General features: G+C 41.4%; 1 protein-coding gene across 1 annotated transcript in view; it reads left to right on the forward strand.

Moving 5' to 3' along the window:
- Positions 1-21032, forward strand: part of LOC106554888 (2-oxoglutarate dehydrogenase-like, mitochondrial) — an 87388-nt gene that overhangs the window by 64014 nt on the left and 2342 nt on the right. The window contains exons 17-21 of the mRNA XM_087701975.1: positions 6796-6974; positions 8339-8410; positions 9857-9982; positions 12599-12671; positions 14119-14282. Coding sequence (XP_087558101.1) covers positions 6796-6974; positions 8339-8410; positions 9857-9982; positions 12599-12671; positions 14119-14282 — 614 coding nt within the window. The remainder of the gene's footprint in view (positions 1-6795; positions 6975-8338; positions 8411-9856; positions 9983-12598; positions 12672-14118; positions 14283-21032) is intronic.

Below are 21032 nucleotides of genomic sequence, written 5' to 3' on the forward strand. Positions count from 1 at the left end.
AGGCTCTCCCCCTGGGGGTCGCTAGCCGACACTGTCTGGCCAATGGCACCCTGAGGAGGCCAACTCTGAGGGATCGCACTGGACGGTGGGAGGCTACTGGTGGCAGTAGGTGGTCTCGTAGGTATCTTGGGTCTAAGCCATGGAGCGCTTTAAAGGTCATAATTAATACCTTGAATCGCACCCGGAAGGCAACCGGCAACCAGTGCAGGGTGCCTAAAAGGGGTGCAACATGGGAGCACCTAGGTGCCCCCATGATAACCCGCGCAGCTGCATTCTGGATCAGGTGAAGCCTCTGGGTGCTCTTCAAGGGCAGCCCCATGTAGAGAGTGTTACAGTAGTCCAGGCGAGAATGGACGAGGGCATGAGTGACTGTGCACAGAGCATCCCGATCCAGGAAGGGGCGCAAGTGACGTACCAGACGAACCTGGTAAAAGGCCCCCCTGGTCACGGCCGTCAGGTGTTCTTCTAAACTTAGCCGCGTATCCAGGAGGACGCCCAAATTGCGGGCCCTCTCTGAGGGGGCTAAAATTTCCCCCCCTATCATCAAAGATGGAACAAGATGCACAAATCGGGATGACGGAAACCACAGCCACTCAGTCTTGGAGGGATTGAGCTTGAGCCTGTTCCTCCCCATCCAGATCTGCACAGCCTCCAGGCATCGGGACATCACATCGAGGCCATTGTTTGGGTGGTTTGGGGTAGAGATGAAAAGTCGGGTATCATCAGCATATTGATGATATCATACCCCAAAACCACGGATGATCTCACCCAGTGGTTTCGTATATATGTTGAACAGGTGGGGTGAGAGAACCGACCCCTGGGGCACCCCCCAAGTAACGCGCCTCGGGGTCGATCCCTGCCCTCCAGTCAACACAAACTGCAACCGATCCAACAGGTAGGAGGAGAACCACCGTAAAACGGTGCCCCCCACTCCCAACACCCAGAGTCATTGCAGTAGGATACCATGGTCGATGGTATCGAAAGCCACTGAGAGGTCTAATAGGACCAGGACAGAGGAGCAGCCCCTGTCCCGGGCACACCAGAGATCATCGACCAACGCAACCAATGCCGTCTCCAGGCTGTATCCGGGCCTGAAACCCAACTGAAACGGATCCAGGGGGACAGGTTCATCCAGGGACTGGGGAAGCTGACGTGCTACCGCACTCTCGACAACCTTCGCTACAAAGCGAAGATTGGAGACCGGATGATAGTTGGCTAAAGAAGCTGGGTCCAGGGAAGGCTTCTTAAGGAGGGGCCTCACCATCGCCTCCTTCATGGAGACTGCACAAGGAGAGATTCAACCTGGAAATAAGGAGAAATGTTCTGACAGTGAGAATAATCAACCAATGGAACAGAAGTTGCCTTCAGAAGTTGTGGGAGCTTTATCTCTGGAGGCTTTCAAGAAGAGACTGGACTGCCATCTGTCAGTAATGGTGTATGTCTCCTGCTTGGGCAGGAGAGATGACCTCCAAGATCCCTTCCAACTCTGTTAGTATGTATGTATGTATGTATGTATGTATGTATGTATGTATGTATGTATGTATGTAAAATGAATTCTACAATTGAAAGTTTACTATTCCAGCTTATTTAATTACTCCCTATCAAATTTCCACATCATTCTAGTTTTACTTGAATACTCTCATAGTTTATAAAAATATAAAATACAAGGAAAAAATCCATGGAAAAGTAATAGGAGACAGAGGGAAAAAGTGGGTGCAGTTTAGCAGGAGAGAAAAAAAAGAAAAAGGCACTGACTTCGGACACTCTTTAGCACGATAGAAGGTAACAATACAACCACAACTTTTTGCTTTTACGTAACACTCTGTCCAAGCCATTTCTATAACAATAAGCCTGTCTAGTTTACAAAAACAGAATCAAAGTTTATTCTCTTGCATTGCAAACATAAAATCTGGAAGCAATTTCAAAATAGAAGCAAAATTAAATATCATCTCTTATTTGGATAAAAGAATCAGTTTAGCCATCTCCGCTTCTGTTTGCTGTGGGGAATAATATATCATTCATTCTCGTATTTTCAAATCTAGTCCATAATATTTTACCTACTTTGAAATATTATTCAGCATTTCTTAAATGAACCGGCCGACCTGCAAATAATTAATTAAAACATTATATTGAAGTCACCCTTACCAGCTTATCTTCATAGAAGACAATTTTTTTCTTCTCGGGAGAATCTATCAAGTCTCCAATACTTGTAATGTGTATACCTGAGGATTTTTTATTCAGAACAGGGTATTTATATAACAGAAATAACAGAATAACTGAGTTTATTCTTTATTACCCTTGTAGGTCATCTAGTCCAACCCCCCACCCAAGCAAGGGACCCTATACCACTTCTGATATATGGCAGTCCAGGCTCTTCTTGGAGGTTTCCAGTGATGAAGCTTCCACAAGCTTCATTTGTAGGCAAGCTGTTCTATGAGTTAAGTGTTCTCACTGTCAGAAAATTTCTCCTTATTTCTAGGTTGACTCTCTCTCCTTGATCAGTTTCCATCCATTATTCCTTCTGTGGCCTTTGGGTCCTTTAGAAAACATGTCGATCTCCTCCTCTCTGTGGCAGCCCCTCAAATATTGGAAGACTGCTCTCGTGTCTCCCCTGGTCCTTCTCTTCAGTAGACTAGCCAAGCCCAGTTCTTGTAACCGTTCTTCATATGTTTTGGTCTCCAGTCCCCTAATTATCTTGGTTGCTCTTCTTTCCACTTTTTCTAGAGTCTCAACATCTTTTTTACAGCACGGTGACCAAAACTGGACGCAGTATTCTAGGTGTGGTCATACTAAGGCTTTATAGAGTTTTGCCCAGTCTATATGTGTACTTTTGGTTTTTCTTACCTAAGTGTAGGACTTTACTTTTCTCTACATTGAATTTCATTTGTTAGATAGGGCCCAGTGTTCAAGTCTGAGCCTTTCATCTGGGATGTTGGCTATTACTGCCAGCTTAGTATCATCTGCAAATGTGGTTAGTTCCCCTTCTATTCCCCCATCTAAGTCCTTTATGAAGATACACACACAATCATCTGTTAGCACATCACATGAGCAAGTATTTGTATTCTTATCCCTCCCTTTGACTTAAGTTGAAGATAAAATCTTAATGGGCAACACACAATGCATTTGTACCCTTACCAATCTTGTGACCTATTTCAGTGCAAACATTTAGGAAAAGATACCTTGAGGGCAGAAAACGTCATAAAGACAAATAGCTTGGCGTTGTCATGGGTTAAAAAGTAAACTAGGTTAGTGTCATTTAATGTTTTCATGAAGTTTCCAGCTCTGCTTGAAATCTTGTACTGTGGCACAACACAACAGAATTGCAGAGAGATCACAGCTATTCTGACCATTGGCTATTATTGTGCTTGAACAATAGCGGTGCAAGAACTGTGCTGGTCATTATAGTAATTTTTTGTTCTGTTCTTTTAGTGATTTTTCTAAGACAGTATTTTACCGTAAATGTGTTAATCATTTTGTAGCAGGGGGGAGGGTGCGGGGGGAGGGAGAGATTCATTTAACATTTGAAAGCATTCCAGATAAATTTAGAATACGACCACTTTAAAGAATTGAAACTGCAGCAACTTTGGCCTGTATCCACATGTCATGTTTTAAGCATACTGCACTTTTTTTCTACATTACTTGAATTAATTTTCTATCTCCATAGATAGTGTGTCAATAAGTATACCATACAAATAAACAGAGGCTAGATTTATTCCCAGACCTGTGACATTTCTTAACTGATGTATAGTTTTTCTAAACTAGTTTAACTTACTTTAGTTTAAATACAAAGGCTGAGAACTCAAGTTTCAGAAACCATGATGATTTCCGAGCTGGAAACATGGAAGATGTAGAAGATTTTTTGACAGACAAACCATAAGGAATAGAATATAGAATTATTTATTGGCCAAGTATGATTGGGCACACAAGGAATTTGTCTTTGGTGCATAGGTTTAGTGTACATACAAGATTCAAAACATTTGTGAAGAATCATAAGGTACAACACTTAATGATAGTCATAAGGTACAAATAAGCAATCAGGAAACAATCAATATCAATATAAATCATGAGAGGAGAGCTGACGTCGTGACGGCACAATGTTTAGATTTAGGTTTATTAGATTTATATGCCGCCCTTCTCCCAAGGACTCAGGGTGGCATACAACATTAAAAGAAACACATAATACAAAAGTTAAAAAAAATTAAATAGAATATCCCAAACAAACCCAATTAGAATTGACAATAACATTTTTTTAAAAAATGCGAATTAAAATTAACAATGATCAATCATTTATTTTGTTTTGTTCAGGCCAATGTGCGATCTTGGTGCTCCGAGATCGCAGTTGAATGTCTGCCTCTGGATGGTCCATTTGGACCTAAACCGTCCCGCAGAGACGGTGATTGAGAAGGGCACCTCCTGCTGATCTCAGGGACTCTGCAAAGTCCCTGAAAGATCCAGGAATAGCCCTTTTTTCCGCCAACAGAAACACAGCTAATGAAGCTGCTGAAGTTGGGACAGCTCTGGAACAGGAAAAAAGCAGAAAGAGAAAGTGTGTTGAATTGGGTGAGGAAATTTTATTATTAGAGGAAGAGACTACCCAAGAAAAAAAAATAAGTTGTTAAGATTGAACACAGAAAACTGTAGGTGGTGGATTGATCTGTGTTATCCAGTTTCTTTCCAGGGAAGACAACATTTTGACTTGAAAGATAACAAATGAACCTGTTTGAAGTTTATTAAAATAGCCTTGAACCCTATAGTGGCAGTTTCTGCAAAATTAAAAGAATGGCTCAGCAGGAAAAAGAAACTGTAACATTGCAAATGATTATGTTTGAAATTCAAAATCTATTAGTTGTGACAGAGAGAATTGAAAAGAGATTGGAGAATATGGAATACAAAACAGAAAAACTGATGGAGAAACTGAGGATATTTACCAAATGAAGAAAGTGGAGGACAGAGTTCAAAAGAGGGAAGAAAAAATGAGCAAAGAGATAAGTAAACTGTAGATACTGACAACAAAGTGAGCGTAGTTGGTAATGGCAAGAGCGGAATATGGAAAGGGGAGATAGATGGATTGGAATTCTACCCCAGACTTAAAAGCACAGAAGAAGAAAAGAGAGAAAAATTGATGGAGATAAGGAGAGAAATCTTGACAGAAGCATTAGCGATAACCAAAGATAAGCTGATGGAAAGAACAGATGTTGGGTTTCAAGCTTTTATGAGATACGAAAGGAATAACATGTTGCCAAGAGAAGTTTATACAAGATTTATTAAGAAAATAACTAGAACATTAATGCTACAAATGGCAAGAGATATAAGATCGTACTATTACTGGAAAGATACAGGTTGATGCAATGAAAATGTATAATAAAAAATTAAGCTAAATTTAGTTTACTAGTAGTATGTATAAAATGAAGTGACAAAGCTATAATTAAATAATGATTAATAATGATAACAATACATATAGATATATTAATTTGATAATATGAAATTTTATATAAACAACACATGGAGATTATGAGAGGGGGTTTAAAAGTTGTATCTAGAATATGTTATAAAGATGTATTGTGATTGGATGATTTTAGGATGATTTAATGGAATGTTATCATATAATCCTATTCTAGATTTTGAATATTATATATAAAAGGATGTAAAAACAATTATAGTCAAATTAAGGTTGAGATATAATAATTGTGATATACATAAATATAGGTGAATTTAAAATATGCGATTTGATATGAAAGGCAGGTGGTGACTATGGAAGAGATGCATGGAAATACTGTAACCAACTGACATACTTTCTACAATTTGTAATGAAAGATGGTTTTTTATTTTTATTTTTATGTTTGTTTGTCCTTGTTCAAAAACAAATAAAAATTGTTTTTAAAAAATATCAATATAAATCATAAGGATACAAGCAACAAAGTTACAGTCCTGCAGTCATAGGTGGGAGGAGATGGGTGATAGGAACAATGAGAAGACTAATAGTAATAGTAATGCATATTTAGTAAATAGTTTGACAGTGGTGAGGGAATTATTTGTTTAGCAGAGTGATGGTGTTCGGGAAAAAACTTCTTGTGTCTAGTTGTCTTGGAAGGTTTCTATTAATTAATAACGATTAAGAGAACTAATAAGACCTTACTTTAACTTCTGATCCTGGCTGGGAACTCTGTTTCCAGCGTGTCTAAGCATGACAGGAAGTATTTACAATGGACTGTAATTAATATACGTTTTGGTATCATTTTTGTATAACTTGGCATTTGTGGTGCTACTGCTATTATGTTGTTATTGTCATCCTTGGGATGGTGACATTGTTCAGTGGGTGGCATTCCTTCCTTCGAGAGCGGGGCATTGGATTTTCATTTTAATGTGTGCTATTGTGTATATGGATAAATGACAATAAAGGTCATCTTATCTTAATTGTGTTTCTCTGGGCTCTGGATGTTCTCTGATCTGGTTTCCCATCCTCCAGACATTTAGCACATCACTGGCTACACATCAAGTGTTCAATAATTCAATCCTGAACTATAGATACAGGCAATTCTTGTCCACTGACTGTTTGCAGTTACAAAAATGATAAAAAAGTAACATTGTGTGTCACATTTTTACAGCCTTTGCAGGTTGTAGGAAAGGAAAGCTGAAGTCCAATCCTAAGCACGGGCATGGTTTTACGATGCTTCACTTAACGTCTGATTTGCCGGTCTCACTTGTGGGGGGTTGTCATTAAAGAAGGACTCCCTGTATTTTTCACTAGGGCAACGGTTGGGTTTAATCAAACCTTTTCCTTTCTTGCTTTCTTAGGTTTTGAACTTGGTTTTGCAATGTCGAGTCCCAATGCGCTTGTATGCTGGGAAGCTCAGTTTGGTGATTTTCACAACACCGCCCAGTGCATCATTGACCAGTTCATCAGTTCTGGCCAAGCCAAGTGGGTCCGTCACAATGGAATCGTCCTTCTTTTGCCCCACGGAATGGAAGGAATGGTAGGCCTTTCGCCAATCGCAATAAGATTTCCGGGCTTGCAGGAAGCAATTCGTTTCCTTACTGAAGCTTTGAAATAATGCATTTTTTTCCCTACGTATTTTGCCTTTCCTGTTTAAATACCCTTTTAAAATATAGTTTTTAAGAAGAGATGGGACAGCCCTTTGTCTGAAATGGTATATAGGGCCTCCTGCTTGGGTGGGTGGGGGTTTGACTGAAGGACCTCCAAGGTCCCTTTCAACTCTGTTACTCTGCTTTTCTGTTATTCTTTCTGTGGTCATGTGTATCTACCTCATGAAGCTGAAAGAGAGTCCCAAATAGGTACAGGACTGTGATGGCGAACCTATAGTATGCATGCCAGAGTTGGCATGCAGAGCCCTCTCTGAAGATCAGCTCAGTTCCACTACGCAGGCGCGCATGCCTCCCACTGGCCAGCTAGTTTTCGGATCTCTGCCATGCCTGCACGGGGGGCACATGTGTGGATGTTGCATGTGCATGTCCAGGAGGCAAGCGCATGTGGTGGATTGTGCATGCATGCGTGGGGGTGGAGGGAGTGTGGAGGTTGCACACGCGTGCATGGAGTGCACATGGGGGGGTCGCATATGCATGAATGGAGCATATGCAAGGAAGTTGCGCATTACTTTATGTATTATGCATTATGCACATTGCGTTATGGTCATGCACATGCTTTCTGCACACAAGAACAAAAAGGTTAGCCATCACTGGTATAGAATCTCCTGCTTTGGGCAGGGGGTTGTCTAGAAGACCTCCAAGGCCCCTCCCAACCCTATTATTCTATGTTCCACCAGCTTGAAATAGGCTCATAGAAGAGTAGGGTTAGAAGAGGACTTTGAGGTCCCCTGGTCCAGCTCCCCATCCTGATTAAGGAATCCTCACACCTTCCATTGTTCTTCTGTAGTGTGAATCTTTTGCGATGAATAAAAATATTAGTGAAGAAGATGGCAAATGTTCTTAGGGGATTTAATGTACACCGAGAATAAGCCCCACTCATTCTAGTAAGTCTAGTAAGATGCTGAGAGATTTTTTAGAGTTATAAAGCGTTCCACACTTATAATATACACACATAGTAATGAGCTACTAAATCTCCGTGGCAGCCATCGGTGGCAAAGGCTACAGCTTCTACTCAACTGTTTGAATCAAGTGATATAAATTCATGTCATGATTCAAGCAGGATTTCTACTGTTAAAATATCTTGCTGGACCAGTTTGCATATCATGCGGTCCTTTGTAGCTGTTGATTTTGTATTGCACTTTTGCCGGAGCAATTCTGCCTCAAATTGCAATTTTATTTGGATTCAGAGGGTAGATAATTAAACTTCTTTTCCTTCAAATGCTGTAACTATCAGGGTCCGGAGCATTCATCAGCCAGGCCGGAGAGGTTCCTTCAGATGAGTAACGATGATCCCGATGCATTCCCTGTAAGTAGGTTGATTGATTGATTATCTATCTCTTCCCCTGCCCTTTCATCCATGTTAATAATGTTTCCTATCAATCACTGGCTTTAAACCACCAATGATATTAATTGAGCAGGCTTGCAAAAAAAAAAGCCAATGTATAAACTATCTGGTGGATTAAACATACCTTCTTTTGACAGTGGGAAGAAAACCTCTCTGCATATATTCATTATAATCTTCCTTTGCTAAGAAATTAAAAAAAAATCACAACATATAAGTAAAATATAAAATGTGCATGGACAGATAGTAGGCCAATTAATACCTATTATTTACTTAATGCAGGAACTCAAAATACAGCAAACAAGACCTCATAGCCACCAGTCAAATTATCTGATCTTAGCAGATTTGCCACATGATTTACAATAGGTTACAATTTAGTATTTTCAATCATTACATTTATCCAGAGAAGCTTTGGCTGAAATATTCAGTTTTTAAAATATATCAGGGAAATTAACTATGGGTTTGCTCACCTTCCTAAAAACTGGCACTTCAAAGGCAGGGAACCCCAAATATTGGAAATATATGTAGTTTCATGGCTAGTTGCTAAGAGTAGATTGATCTTCCCTAGTGGGAACAGAGGAATGGGATTTAATCCTGGGTCCCAAGACTAAAGACTCTATTTGTGGAGTCCTACCCTTTATACACAAAATTGCTCCTAACTGAAAAATGACAGTTTATGTCAGGCGTGCCTCATTCAGTATCCAAGAAAGAAAACTCCATTTGAGTAGAGGTAAAGCAATTTTTACTAGACATGAAATGAAAGCAGCTAAAGAAAAGCAAGATCTGAGACAAAAAGGCGCAAACGTGTACATATCAAACATTTACCCAGGCCCTCTCCCCAATAACCCCAACCCAATGTCCAATCTGCAACTCCCAATGGTGTAGTGTGGGGTGCATCTTCAAGTGGCCTTATGGTATTCAGAGACGGTTGACCTTGATCAAACCTAAACACAAGCCATCAGTATGCCCAGAAGATGGTGAGACCAAAACTCCCTTCATGAATCTCCTCTAGCACCAGCCGTTCCCCTCCCAAATACCATAAGTCCCCACCCTCCCTGTTACTATGGCAGCCAATAGCAAGCAAGCAAAGCAGAGGCTGATAGTTTATTTTCCTAACAACCTCCAAATAATTACATTGACATTAATCATAACGGAGCACAACTTCTAAAGACACAAACGAAAGCAGGAATCTTTGTGGTCCTTTACAAGGGGCCATGTTTCACTGCAACAGATAAATTCTGCTCTCTGGGTACCTTTTGATAGGTTCCTCTGACTGAGACCAGCCTTGAAGGAAAGGCTGCATTTCACCCAGAGACCCATCTCTAAGCCCTTAGAAAAGCCAAACGACCCTAGCAGATGGCCTGAAAGCCACCTGCGACTTCCTAATACCTCCAATCCATCCCTCTCCAGCAATTCAAAGATGACTTTGAGGTTTCTCAGCTCTATGACTGCAATTGGATCGTGGTGAACTGCTCAACACCAGCCAGCTATTTCCACGTCCTCCGAAGGCAGATACTGTTGCCCTTCAGGAAACCGGTAAGTCGTGAAATGGTTGCGTTTGTCATTTATGCATCGCCTGTAATAGCACTGGCAATAGCCCTTAGACTTATACACTTCTTCGCAGTGCTTTAAAGCACTCTCTAGGAGGTTTTACAGAGTCAGCCTCTTGTCCCCAACAATCTGGGTCCTCATTTTACCCCCCTTGGAAGGATGGAAGGCTGAGTCAAGCTTGAGCCAGTCAGGATCGAACTGAACTGCTGGCAGCCAGCAGTCAGCAGAATTAACTGCACTACTGCATCCTAACCACTGCGCCACCACAGCACCACGATTGTGTGCAAATTAGTGATTGCAAGAGGTTGCATGAGAGACCAGACTGATATCCCAGAAGTGACCTCAAGAATGGAAACAATGAGGACATTATACAGGTAGTCCTCAACTTGCAACAGTTCATTTAGTGATTGTTCAAAGTTACAATGGCACTGAAAAAAGTCACATGACCATTTTTCACACTTACGACCGTGGCAGCGTCCTCTTGATCACATACTCAAAATTCAGACATTTGGCAACTGACTCATATTTATGACAGTTGCAGTGTCTTATGGTCACATGATCCCCTTCTGCAACTTTCTGACATGCAAAGCCAGTGGGGGAAACCAGGTTCACTTAACAACCCTAACTTAAGAACTGCAGGGATTCACTTAAAAACCGTGGCAAGAAAAGTTGCAAAATGGGGCAAAACTCACTTAACAAATGTCTCACTTAGCAACAGAAATGTTGGGCTCAATGGTGGTCTTCCTATCTGGATGTTATTTTTCTGCCGGTTTTGAATATTGATATTTATCCTTCCCTTTGATATAAAAGCTGATAAAGCTTTCCCACCTTTTCCAGTATATCCAGGCTATTAAGGAAGGGGCCAGGAATTCCAAGGGGTGAAAACTGCAGGATTCAATTCTCAGAGATATTTTTCTATTCTGCCAATTGCAGCTTCCACAAATACAACAGGGTCTTATTTTCTTTTTACAGACAAAATATGGCTTATGAGGGGAGGGTTTATTGTTTTGGGGTTGCCAGGCGGCTGCTCTCTTGCAAGCGGGCTCCCAAAAAGCTAGGCACAGTCTCATGGGCGAATGGCTGTGTTGCGCTGTCGCAGCAGCGCAACACAGCAGCCATGAAGCGACCATACTCATGAGCAGCCACTCAGCAAACTCCTTTCCAGCCGGGCACAGTGCCATTCACTGACCTAGGGGTATCACCAAGCTGCATGAGCGTCTGTTCGCCGCCGCTTGGCTTCTGCGGCTTGGTGCCTTCGAAATGGCAGTGAATGGTGCTCACATGGCTGGAGGGGGTGGTGTTGTACGAGCGGCTGTTCTGCTCTCGCTCACGTGCCTACCAGGCTCATAATGCATGGCCCAGCTCTCTCCGCAGAGCCAGGGCACCTCCACTGCCGCTGCCGCCGCTGCCACCACATGGCTTTTTCTGCGGTTTCCAAACTGAGTCTTCCAGCAGTGGCTGCTCTGGGCGTATGCTCTATGGTTGTGGGGCAGCTGCCGGCAGAGCATACAGCCATAGAGCGTATGCCCAGAGTGGCCACTGCCAGAAGACTCAGTTTGGAAGCTGCAGAAAAAGTCATGTGGTGGCAGCAGCAGCAGCGGTGGCAGCGGAGGTGCCCTGGCTCTGCTGAGAGAGCTGGGCCATGCATCGTGAGGCTGGCAGGCACGTGAGCGTGAGCGGAACAGCTACTCGCCCAACCCCCCCTCCAGCTGTGCAGAGCGCCTTTCACTGCCATTTTGAAGGCGCCAAGCCGGGCGGCGGCGAACAGGTGCTCACGCAGCTTGGTAATACCCCTAGGTCAGTAAATGGTGCTGTGCACATCTGGAAAGGGGGTTTGCTGGGTGGCTGTTCATGAGTGTGGTTGCTTCATGGCTGCTGTGTTGCGCTGCTGCAACAGCGCAACACAGCCATTCGCCCATGAGGCTGTGCCCGGCTCTTTGGAAGCCCGCTCGTAAGAGAGTAGCCTCCCGGCAACCCCCCTCTTCAGCTGGGCACAGAGCTGCTCACCAACCTAGCGGTATCCCGAAGGCACTAAGCAACGTGATCACCTTTGCCTCCCCTCCCTGATTCCCGCGGCTTGGCACCTTTGGGATACCGCTAGGTTGGTGAGCGGTGCTCTGCCTAGCCGGAGGTGGGGGGTTGTCCAGGGGGCTTATTTGTGGGGGAGGGCTTATATTTTTGCCCACCAGAAAAATGTGGCATGGCCTTATTATCAGGACATGTCATAATTTCGGGGAAACATGGTATTTTGGTGGAAACCGTTTGGAAATTTCCGTAGAACCTTGGGTTATTTTATTTTTATTTTTTATTTTATTTTTGGTGGTGATGGCCTTGATTCATGAAACAAACTGGGAGGTTCCTTTGAGCTATCTTTAAAAATAATTGGGTGGGCGGGAGTTGCAGAACTTTATTTAAGAGCAGGACCCAACTTAATCTAACTGATTAGTAGAGGGACATTTTCAGTGGGCTGTTTCTCTTACGGTCTCACCCAAGACCTCTCTGAATTGTAAACAATTCTGCCTTTGATTCAATGCTTGCTTGAATATATTGGAAACTATGTACTGACTCTGGTGACAAACTCACATTTTAATGATTTTACAGCTGATTATCTTCACCCCTAAGTCGTTGCTGAGACATCCTGAAGCAAAATCTAGCTTTGATGAAATGGTGCCAGGTAGATTTACGTGTTTTGGAAACGTTTTGCTTGCTGCGACTTGCTTCTTCTTACACTGCATGGAATTATACTACAGTTGCCCCTTGTGTAACAGGGGAGGCAATCAGAACTTCTAGCAGTTCAGGCTTTTGGGCTGATCCTGCGGGATTTCCTGTTCCCCTGCTCAAATCCAGTGCATCTGCAGCCGTGTGGAGAGCAGGGTAGGGGTGGGGGTGGAAGGAAAATAGCAACCCACCAAAGCGCCTGAAGATGGGGCTCAGTTTTGCTGAAGCTGCTGGGAGGAACAAGAGTGGAATCCTGCCTGTATTCACTTGGGAGTCGGGTATCCTTCAATACGTTCTCTCTGACTGGACCATCCTATCCTGCCATGACCCATCAGCTGAGAGGGAAACTCTGTCTCTCCTCTGAATGCCTCTTTGTCAGTGTTCTGGCTCATGTTGGTTTTGGGGCTATAAAAAATAAAATAAATAAAAGGTGATCTCATGTATGTGTGTAGGGTTAAACATACATGTCAGTATGCCTGTAAGATTAAACAAACATACATATAAGCAAGCTTATATGTGTGTTTAAATTACACACATATATATATAGGTGGCAACTTTAAGATTTGTGGACTTCAACTCTCAGAATTCCCCATTCCGGCTTATGTTGACTTTTGGTCTATAAAAAATAAAAGGTGATCTCATGTATGTGTTTAAGATTAAACAAACATATCTGTATGTATATAAAATAAAAAACAAACATGCATATAAGCAAGCTTATATGTATGCTTAATCTTACACACATACTTGCAGGTGGGAAATTTAAGATATGTGCAATTCAATTTCAGAATTCCCTAACCACTAAAAATACTGGTCAAGAAAGCACATACATATGGGCCATGATCTTGTAGAAACTGATTCCTGGGATTCTGGACCAGCAGGATCTAACTTCATCCCCATGCTAGCCTGATCCTCTGGGAAGGGCGCAGCTTTCTGCATTGTCCATTCTCTAGAACAAGGGTGTCAAACTCAAGGCCCGGGGGTTGGATCTGGCCCACTGGGTGCTTAAATCTGGCCCGGTGGCCGCCCTGGAAACAGCAAAAGATTGGCCCGCAGTGCCTCTGCCAGTGAAAATGGAGCTCCATTTTCACTGGCAGAGGGCTGTAGGAGGCTGTTGCAGCTGAAAACAGAACTGGAGACAACTGGAGCCCCATCCCGGCCACCCCAGGGCCCCCTGACATGAATGATGTGAGCTGGCCATGCCCATCTGGCCCTCGAGGTCAAATAGAACCCTGATGCGGCTCTTAGTGAAATCGAGTTTGACACCCCTGCCCTAGAACTTCTCTGCAAAAAATCATGAATGTGGAATCAGAAGAATAAGGAATACTATTATTCCTCTTAGTCTACTAATCATGTTAATGTTTCATCTTTGGGTTTTATAGTCCAATATTGTCTGTTGTTCCTAGGTACCAAGTTTAAACGTGTGATTGCAGAGGAAGGAGTTGCCGCTGAAACTCCTGAGGATGTGAATCGGGTGATTTTCTGTACTGGGAAAGTGTATTATGATCTTGTTAAAGAAAGGAAAAATCAAGATCTGGAAAAAGCAGTGGCTATAATCCGATTGGAGCAGGTAAAAAGTGTACCATAGAAATTCTAGAACATTTCTTTTAGAAACAATTTTACATTTATGTGGTAATTAGAATCAAACTTTGATTCTTTGATTAGTCAAACACCAAACTGTTTTTTATTTTCATTTTTTTTGTGAGGAGTCCTTGGTGCTCTCTGAGCTTGGTTGTTTTCTTCTTTTTTATATATAAAGTTTTTTTTTCATATTTATAACATATAATCACATACTATTACATAGCCAACATCGTATTGTATTATTAAATGTTTACATCAATTCATCTTACCATCAACTCCCAAAAACAATTATTGGCTCTTCTGCTCTCCATACACCATCTTTGTGCCCTATCCATCACTTCCTCCTCCCTCTCCTCCCCCTCCCTACCTCCTTTCTTTCCTCTGTTATCCTTTTCTTCTCTACTTCCCCTTCCTCTCTCCCCTTTCCACTCCTCCTTTCTCTCCTCCTCTTCCCCCTGCCTCCTCTCCTATCCCCCTCTTCTTCTCTTACCTCTCTCCTCTACTTCACACTCTTCATCTCATTTACTTGATGTATTTCAGCTTCCAAGCAAGCTCCATTTTATGCTGATGGTATTTACAATTTACAATTCCTTTTCAATATACAGATTTAATTTTAATATATATCTTCCTCCTTTAAAAAAAATAGAACAAAAAAGTATACATATATAGTCATTGTGCTTTAAAAAAAACCCACCCCCATCCCAGCCTAATTTTGGCTGTGATGTAGACCTGGTTACAATTCCCAGTTATTTTCATCATTATATTTATATAATTATACATCCTTACACGCCCCCAATTTATGATTCTGTCTTTAAATCTCAATAGTTTCCCGTTGTAATATCGATCATTTGCATCATTATTGTGACTCTATTTGTCACTGCGATGTTTCACTCCATTTCTTTCATTTGCATTTTGTTAAAAGCCCTGGTGTCGCCAATGGATGTTTGAATGAAAACGTCTTTCTTCTGCTTTATTTTGGTTTCATGATATTAGCCAATAATGCATGGCACAGTAAAGGGTCCGAATGTTCTCATATTTATCTAATATTGCATGCTGTAGATTTTTTTTTAAAAAAAGTAATTGAGATGGGCTTTTGAATTGATGTCCCTATGAATCCTCCTTGGCCTAAAGATAACAGTTGAAATTCTTCTGGCAAATGTATGTATAGTTCATAAACCAAGAGCTATGTACCGTATTTTCACGACCATAAGCCGCACCGGATTATAAGCCGCAGTATCAGTTAATGTTAATTTTTCAAACTTTTTCCATATATAAAGCGCACCGGGTTATAAGCCGCACTTTTTTTTTGCAATTACTAATGAAATCGCAACCTGCCACTCCTCGCACTCCGCACTACATGATACACACCCCCCCCGCACCGTTCGTCCAGTAAGGTCGGGGAGGCGTTGGGCAGAATTGGGAGGGAGATTTTCAAAGAAGCGCACCAAATATCTCCCGCGAACTGAATTGGCTTTAATAAAGCAATTACCAGCTCAGCTTTAGTTCCCTTTGTGAAAGTTAGAATCCGCAGCTTGAACCCGAGAAACTATTAATCCTTCTCCCATTAAGCGCTATTCCATCGGACCTCCCCATTAAAACCAATCGGAGGAGAAAGCCTGTGCGCTGGGGAGGGAAACTGCTCAGCTGGTAGAAGGGACGGGAGGCAGGAACGGAGGAGAAAGCCTGTGCGCTGGGGAGGGAAACTGCTCCATATATAAAGCGCACCGGGTTATAAGCCGCACTGCCGGTTTTTGATCAAATTTTAGGATTTTCAGTGCGGCTTATAGTCGTGAAAATACGGTACTGTTTTTTTAAAATTATATTATTATTATTATTATACAATGTGCAGATCCAAGCAGTGCAGCTTTTTGCATCTGACTGATGGTGATTTTGTCAATTTTTAACTGTTTTAAATGTAATTCCAGTGCTTTTGGAATAGCACCCAGTGTGCCAATTACCACTGGAATTATCACTGCTGGTTTGTGCCATAGTCGTTGAACTTCGATTTTTAAGTCCTGGTATTTTGCGATTTTTTCATGTTCCTTCTCGGCGACCCTGCTATCACCTGGTATTGCGATGTCTATGATTGTGACCTTATTTTTCTCAACCAGTGTGATGTCTGGTGTATTATGCGCCAGTATTTTGTCGGTTTGTATACGGAAATCCCACAAGATCTTGACCATCTGATTTTCTGTGACTTTTTCAGGCTGATGTTCCCACCAGTTTGTTGCTGTTTTAATATTATAATTTTTGCACAAATTCCAATGGAATAATAATAATAATAATAATAATAATAATAATAACAACAACAACAACAACTCCGCCATTGCCGGTCCCAAGCCCGGATGAGAAAGGAGGAAGGTTGGGATCAGGTTGGCATCTGGTCCCATAAAAAAAACCCCGCCAACCCATACAATATGGTGAAAAAAACAAATAAGAATTCCATACCGCATCGGTCGTCGCGCGGGTTAACAAGGGCCGCGGCGGATGTTGGGGTCCCTGGACATCCGTCGACAAGTGGGCTACAAGTGGACCAGCCAACAAAACGACAAAAATATAGTGCAGATGAAAACCGTGCCATAATGGCCTGTTACTACAACTCAGAGCCAGAAAAAAGAGGATATTTAAAGCGAATGTATGAATTATGGAAACAACAATATCCAGATTCAAATGTTAGTGAACAACGACTAGCAGATCAAAGGCGATTTATTATACGGAATAAAGTGTTTAGTGAAGTTGAACATGAGGAAATTCAGGCAAATTGCAAAACCCAAAAAACAATATCACAAGCGGAAATAACTGATATTCAAGAGACAACTAAAGACATTATAGTAGAACTCCCAGAAGAAGCTCTTGGGGAGGAAATAACATCACCACCACTAGAACCAGTTATCACTGAACCAACTGATGAACTAACTCAAAAACAAAAAGAATTGAAGGATAAGATCATGGAGCATTTTCTGCTTAATGAGGAAAGGCAACGTTTACCATCACTAAAAACTGTGCCGAAGAAAATTTTGGCCCCTATCATGAAAATGGTTAATGCAGTGTTTTCAACAATTGAACCAGGATCCATCTTGGAAACAAACCAGTTAATGTACAGCGCAGCTGTAATAGTCACTAATGAACTAGGCATTAAAATTAAAGTACCTAGTCACACAACAGAAAAAGCACCAAAGCCAAAGTGGAAAATCCGTTTAGAACAAAAAATCAAAAAATTAAGGGCAGATGCTAGTAACTTAAAGAACATGCATGAGCAACGGCTTAAAAACAACAAAATCATAGATCGGCTAATCAGGAGATATAGATTGGATACAAGAAACATCAATGAAGCTGTAGAGATTGTAAAACAGCAGATAACAGCAACAGCTAGAAAAATTGAAAGATATGAGGCACGAATCATCCAATATAAACAAAATCAGCAATTTCGATCAGACCAACGGCGTTTTTATCAAAGTCTTAATGTAAATGGTGACACCAAAAGTGAAAAACCAGAAAAACAGGCCACAGTTGAATTCTGGAAAGAATTGTGGGAAAATGCAAAGGACTACAACAAGGAAGCAAAGTGGATACATGACTTTGAGAAAAGCATTGGCAACAAACAAATGCAAGTATTAGAAATAACAACTGAGATGGTCAAAAATCGAGTTAAAAAGGTAAAGAATTGGACATCACCTGGAAAGGACCAATTACATGGTTTCTGGCTCAAATATCTGACCAGTTTACATGCAATATTGGCCAGGCAACTGAATGAAATTTTACAAAAGGGCCAAATTGATGAATGGTTGACAACTGGAAAAACATACTTGATTCAGAAAGATGCAACTAAAGGAACAACACCTGAAAACTATAGACCAATAACATGCTTGCCAACAACCTTCAAATTACTCACAGGCATTATTGCAGATAACATGATGGATTATTTGGAAACAAACAACATCTTGCCAGTAGAGCAAAAAGGCAACAAAAGAAGGAGCAGGGGCACAAAAGATCAGCTTCTAATTGATAAAATGATATTAGAAAATTGTAAGAACAGAAAAACGAACTTGAATATGGTCTGGATTGATTACAAAAAGGCATTTGACTCACTGCCACATAGTTGGATCATAAAATGCTTAGAAACAACTGGCATTAGCAAAAATATTACATCCTTTACTGAAAAGGCAATGAAACAATGGAGAACTGAGTTGGCAGTAGGGATTGAGAGCTACGGAATGGTTAATATCAAGCGAGGAATTTTCCAGGGTGATTCACTTTCACCTCTTCTCTTCATCATCGCAATGATCCCACTATCAGTAATCTTAAAAAAAATGAAATTAGGCTACCAAACAGCCAAAAAAGCCGAAAAAATTTCGCATTTACTATATATGGATGATTTGAAACTCTACGGAAAGTCAGAAATAGAAATCCAATCATTGACAAATACAGTCCGAGTATTCAGCACTGATATTTCAATGCAGTTTGGCATGGAAAAATGCGCCACTGTATCCATAAAAAGAGGCAAAATCACTGCATCTGAGGGAATTGAAATGCCCAATGGCCAACTAATTAAATGCAAAGAAAATGAAGCCTACAAATACTTAGGCATTCTGCAGTTGGATAACATCAAGCATGGAGAAGTAAAAACTATTGTCAGACGAGAGTACACCAACAGAGTTAGGAAAATTTTGAAATCTAAATTGAATGGTGGAAATACAATCAAGGCCATAAATACCTGGGCAATACCAGTTATAAGATACACAGCTGGCATAGTTAACTGGACACAAGCTGATTTGGACCTTTTGGACCGAAAAACCAGGAAACTAATGACAATGCACTACAGTTTACATCCACGTGGTGATACTGATAGACTATATCTGCCCCGAAAATCAGGTGGCAGAGGATTATTACAAGTGAAGCAAACAGTTGAAGAAGAAAAACATGCACTGGCTGATTATTTAAAAGAAAGTCAAGAACATCTATTAATCGAAGTAAAGAACAAAAATCTACTGAAGGCCCAACAGACAAAACAAGAATACAGAAAAGATGTGATAAAATCAAGAATGGAGAGTTGGCAGAACAAAGCACTGCATGGTCAATTTCTGGGAAAAATAAAAGATAAAGTGGACAGGGAACAAACTTGGTTATGGTTAAAAACAGGTACATTAAAGAAAGAAACAGAGTCACTAATCCTGGCTGCGCAAGAACAAGCTATCCGCACAAATGCCTTTAAGGCCAAAATCGAAAAATCCTCTGATGATGCCAAATGCAGACTTTGCAAAGAAGCTGACGAATCTGTTGATCACATACTCAGCTGCTGTAAAAAAATCGCGCAGACTGATTATAAATTGCGGCACAATTCAGTAGCACAAATGATCCATTGGAATTTGTGCAAAAATTATAATATTAAAACAGCAACAAACTGGTGGGAACATCAGCCTGAAAAAGTCACAGAAAATCAGATGGTCAAGATCTTGTGGGATTTCCGTATACAAACCGACAAAATACTGGTGCATAATACATCAGACATCACACTGGTTGAGAAAAATGAGGTCACAATCATAGACATCGCAATACCAGGTGATAGCAGGGTCGCCGAGAAGGAACATGAAAAAATCGCAAGATACCAGGACTTAAAAATCGAAATTCAACGACTATGGCACAAACCAGCAGTGGTAATTCCAGTGGTAATTGGCACACTGGGTGCTATTCCAAAAGCACTGGAATTACATTTAAAACAGTTAAAAATTGACAAAATCACCATCAGTCAAATGCAAAAAGCTGCACTGCTTGGATCTGCACGTATATTACAAAAATACGTTACGACGTCCTAGGCCCCTGGGTGAGGCCCGACTAGTAACCAATGCCAAATCCAGCGAAACAACTGGCCGCTGTGATACAATTGTATAATAATAATAATAATTATACAATTGTATCACAGCGGCCAGTTGTTTCGCCGGATTTGGCATTGGTTACTAGTCGGGTCCCACCCAGGGGCCTAGGACGTCGTAACGTATTTTCGTAATATGCGTGCAGACCCAAGCAGTGCAGCTTTTTGCATTTGACTGATGGTGATTTTGTCAATTTTTAACTGTTTTAAATGTAATTCCAGTGCTTTTGGAATAGCACCCAGTGTGCCAATTACTTTGCCCCTGTTTCCCCCCTCTCCTCAATCTGTGTCATAAATCACATTATACAATGAGGTGCTCCAGCAGGTTGTAGAATTCCATGCCTCACAGGCCTGCTGTAGTAATCTGAGATCCGACTCTAGTTGAAGGTATGTGTGTAATGCTTTCCCCCCTTTCCTCCCATGGCAACTCGATAACAGACATGGAAATGCTTTATGAGTTGATATTTGGCTCCCCTCACTTCCTATGTGAAGCAAAAACAATTTGAGTACAGGTATAGAATTTAGGGATGTGCCCCCCCCCAGGCTTGTTTGGATTTTCTGTATGGAATTTTGCTATTAAGGCAGGCATCCTCAAACTATGGCCCACGGGCTGGATATGGCCCGCCAATGCAAAGTATGTGGCCCGTGAAGTGGTGGAATGAAAAGCAGCTGCCAGCTTGTAAAGTAGTGCTTTAAAAGTCTTTAAAAACACTTTAAAAACAGCCTTTCAGATGTTTTTCACAGCCATGTGATCTAGGGCTGGTGGGTGAGTCGGGAAGGGGATACTTTTAAAGTAACACTTTAAAAGGGAGGGAGGGAGATATGTCTCCACATCTCCTAGCTTTTTCAAAATCAGCTGAAGATGGCTAA

This window comes from Thamnophis sirtalis, unplaced genomic scaffold (assembly GCF_051295495.1).
Source record: "Thamnophis sirtalis isolate CommonGarterSnake01/CBP01778 unplaced genomic scaffold, rThaSir2_p1.2 scaffold_15, whole genome shotgun sequence".
NCBI lineage: Eukaryota > Metazoa > Chordata > Lepidosauria > Squamata > Natricidae > Thamnophis > Thamnophis sirtalis.